Below are 3,820 nucleotides of genomic sequence, written 5' to 3' on the forward strand. Positions count from 1 at the left end.
CCTTCCACTCGCCAAGCCGGCCGCGTCGTGAGGGGGCCGGCAAGAGGAGTTGGGCGGCCGTGCGCATCCTGGCGACCTGAGTGGCGAACATGTCGGACATCGGGGACTGGTTCAGGAGCATCCCAGCCATCACGCGCTATTGGTTCGCCGCCACCGTCGCGGTACCCTTGGTCGGCAAACTCGGCCTCATCAGCCCGGCCTACCTCTTCCTCTGGCCCGAAGCCTTCATCTATCGCTTCCAGGTACTGACCGGGGCTGTGGGAGTGGATACTACGGGCCCCAGGCGGCCCCGCGGCGGCGGCGCGTAGGCCGGCATGTTGCGGGCGCGCAGTGCCTGGTGGGATTTGTAGTTCGTCCCGGCTCCAGCGGTTTAGGGCGGGGTCATGTGGGCCCCGGGAGGCCAAGGTGTCCGCAGCGAGGGCCTGGATGGCCGGAGGAGTGGGTTCGGCCTGGTGGAAAGGGACTGACTTCGCCCGTATAGTAAGATTGTGCTTCCCGCCCTCCGCACTCAGTGAAGGAGGCAGTGAAAAGGTAAGTCAGTGATAGTTGTCAATCTGTTGGACGCTGGTGATTAACACTTGGAGCAGTGCTCTCTGACCTCCTGTCACCCACGTGCGTGGCGTGTGGTTGTTAGCTTGACCAACTTGGAGCTGAGTTCTTTTCATGTTAATGGAGTTTTGGGTTTTTTTTCCCTACCCGATAGTAGTGATACAAAGAATGAGTTTATTTAACTGCTTTTTCTCCAGGCCCTAACCTAATATTTGGAGTGTAATAATTGGATGTTTGAAGGAATGGGTAAAGAGTAAATAGCTCCAGAAACGGAAAGCCTTGTTATTTTCTTAAGCATGAAACAGACAGTCCAGAGTAACATTTCTGCAAGAGAGTGTTAGTTTCATGGAGACTATCTTTATTCATTGAACTGTGATTTAAAACTTTAGTGAGTGGCAGGTCACGTACCAAGATCTGACATTAATTTCAACACATTAGTTAGCCAGTGGTTGACACTCTCTTGTCTTCCCCCTCCTCACTGGATGTAATATTATTTTTTAGTCTCCTTTGTTGATTCTTCATCTTCCTGATATTTAAATGTTGGGATGTGCTCCAGGGATCAATTATAGAACTTCTGTAGACATTTCCTAACCCTAGGTGATATCGTTCCGGGCTTTAAATACTGTTTATAAGCTGAAGAGTCTAGAGTACAAATAAAAATATCTTCAGTCCAGGTCTCTGTCCTGATTTCCAGATTTGTACATCCAACTGTCTACTTGAAGTTACCTCTTGGAAGATTAACAGGCATCTTAAACTTAATGTGTCCAAAACGGAATCCCCTTTCCTCCCTTTCCTCAGAAGTAAATAGCGAGTCCGTTATTAAGAAGCTCAAGCTAATAGTCCTGGAGTTATTTTTGACTTTGCTTCCTCTCACAGCCCACAATCTGTCAGCAAATCCTGTTCACTCTACTTTAGACAAATATCCGGAATACAGTTGCTTTTCATTCTCCATTGCAAGCCGTTATCATTCTAATCTTGTTCCTTTCCATCTTTTCTCTAGACAACTAGAGTGATCCTTTTCAAATGTAAATCAAGTCTTGTCAGTCCTCTGTCCAGAGTCCTCCAATGTCCTCTCAACTCGATGAGTAAAATCCAAGTCCGTTTAGTGTTCTGCAAGGCCCCCTGCTGCCTCTCTGACCTCATCTCCTACTACTCTCCACCTGTTCTTTAGGCTCTACAGTGAGATCCTTGCTGTTGCATGAGTGCCCTCCTCAGGGCCTTTGCACATGTTATTTCTCCATCTGAGGAAGATAACTGTGGCTTACCTGTTTACCTCATTACATCCTTCAGGTCTCTGCCCAAATGCCATCTTATTGTTAAGATCTCTGATTTCTCTACATGAAACAGTACCCCATCTTTTACTCTGTCTTCTTTATCCTTAATTTTCCTTTCTGTGTATCACCCTTGGTATTTGTTAGTCTGCTTTACCTCAGAGAATAAGGCTCCATGAAAGCCATATCTTTGTCTTCTTTACCACTAGCTTTGGTACTTAGAATAGTGTCTGGCATGTACTAGGTGCTTATAATTGGAAATAACTGGGCACTTGCTATGTGCTGGGCATGGGGGATACAATAGTGAATAGGACAGAAAAGGTTCCAGCTCCCATGAAGAAGACATATATAGAGAGGCATATGATGGAGAGTGATTTAAGGGGTGTAATATTTGATAGAGTATTCCAGAAAGTCCTCAGAGAAGACATTTGAAGAAATCTGAATACTGAGGAGCCAGGCAGCATTGGGTGGAACTAACTCTGGAGGGGACCTTCCAGGAAGAAGGAATAGTAAGTGAAAGACTGGGAGGCAGGAACTGGGAACAGAAAGAAGACTGGGTGGTTAGTACGGAGCCAGCTGTAGGGATGAGGATTGGTGGATGAAGATACAGAGATAGCCAGGGGTGAGTGCAGTAAAGTGACGATGGAAAGGTAGATTGAGGCTAGATCATATAGGGCCTTGTAGGTCATGTTAAGAGGTTTGAACTTTATTTTGAGGGTGTTATGAAGCCTTTGGAGCCTTTAGAACAAAGGACTGACAGATTGCCTGGACTACTCTGTGGAGTGGACTTGGTGTGTGTGTATGGGGAATGGAGAGAGGAAGGGCTAGGCAGTGGGATCAGAGAGAGTAGTCAAGTTAGGAGGTGAGAGAGATGGTGGTTTGGCTGTGAAGACAGAGAAAGGTGGATAGAGGGAGTTAGAGTGAACAAGATTACAGGCTAATGGATACAAAGGGGGAATGAGTGAAGGAAATAGGACTCAGAGATATCACTGTTTTCACAGGAGTAACTGAGTGGATGGTGGAGCCATTTACGGAGGTTGGGAATGTTTAGGGAGCCTCAGGTTTGGGGAGGGGGTATGAATGAAGAGTTATGTTATGGCCATGTCAAGTGTTGAGGTGCTTTTTAGGCATCTAAGTGGAGAAGTCAGTTAGGCAGTTGGATATAAAAATATAATCCTAGAGCACAGGCAGAATTGCATAGTGTTTTCTGTTTATTTACTTTAGTAAATATTTGTTAGTGGAGTGAATGTTGTGTACTTTTTGCCTGGTGGCATGTTGGGTAATGTGTGTGCATGGGAAGGAATGGTTGTAAATCATTTTGCGAAAAGTACCTGGTGAAAACTGGCTCTTTGACCCTCCTTGCAAAATCTCGGTCACTTGTGTAGTCAGTTTAGTAGAATACTTAACATAAAAAATCCTTTCTAATAGGTTGCAGGTGTGTAATGCACCTTCCATGATTTTGCCATCTTCTCTGCGTTTCTTCTTGGCTTCTTATCCCAGGACTGGGAGAAACTGCTGGCAGGAGGCAGGACAGTGTACTGACTGCTCAGCTGTGGAAATACCAGTAGCTGTACTTTGTTTCTACTTTCTGTTACTCTGACTCTTGCCCATTCTGGACAAGTTTAGCTTTCCGACCCACCTGGAAGAACTTGTTCCCAAATGAAGCTGTCAAGGAAAAACTGCATCTGAGAGGCTGATGTGCAAGGACAGTGTGAGATGTGTTTTAGTAGAATTCTGTTAGAGGCTCATCTTTTTTTAGAAGCTGGATCTTTAACAGGTAAAAAAAAAAGGGGGGGGGATGATTGATTTAGAATTATACATTCATGTTGCAAGTGACAAAAGTTATTTTTCTTATCTGTAGGTTTCCTCTGTGTAGGTTGTTGATTTAAAAATTTCAAGTTTAAAATGTTAATTCTTTGGTTTTGATAGGTTGAAACAAGTGTGTGCTAAGACTTACTACACAATTTTCCACAATTTCTATCTATTCTGAGTCCCTCAGA

At 44.9% G+C, this 3,820-nt stretch overlaps 1 protein-coding gene across 1 annotated transcript in view; it reads left to right on the forward strand.

The window, feature by feature from the left end:
• DERL1 (derlin 1) overlaps window positions 1–3,820 on the forward strand; it is a 28,729-nt gene continuing 24,909 nt past the window's right edge. The window contains exon 1 of the mRNA XM_008579592.1: window positions 1–242. Within this exon, the coding sequence (XP_008577814.1) occupies window positions 90–242 (153 nt within the window). The 5' untranslated portion in view covers window positions 1–89. The remainder of the gene's footprint in view (window positions 243–3,820) is intronic.

This window comes from Galeopterus variegatus, unplaced genomic scaffold (assembly GCF_000696425.1).
Source record: "Galeopterus variegatus unplaced genomic scaffold, G_variegatus-3.0.2 Scaffold1919, whole genome shotgun sequence".
Lineage (NCBI taxonomy): Eukaryota > Metazoa > Chordata > Mammalia > Dermoptera > Cynocephalidae > Galeopterus > Galeopterus variegatus.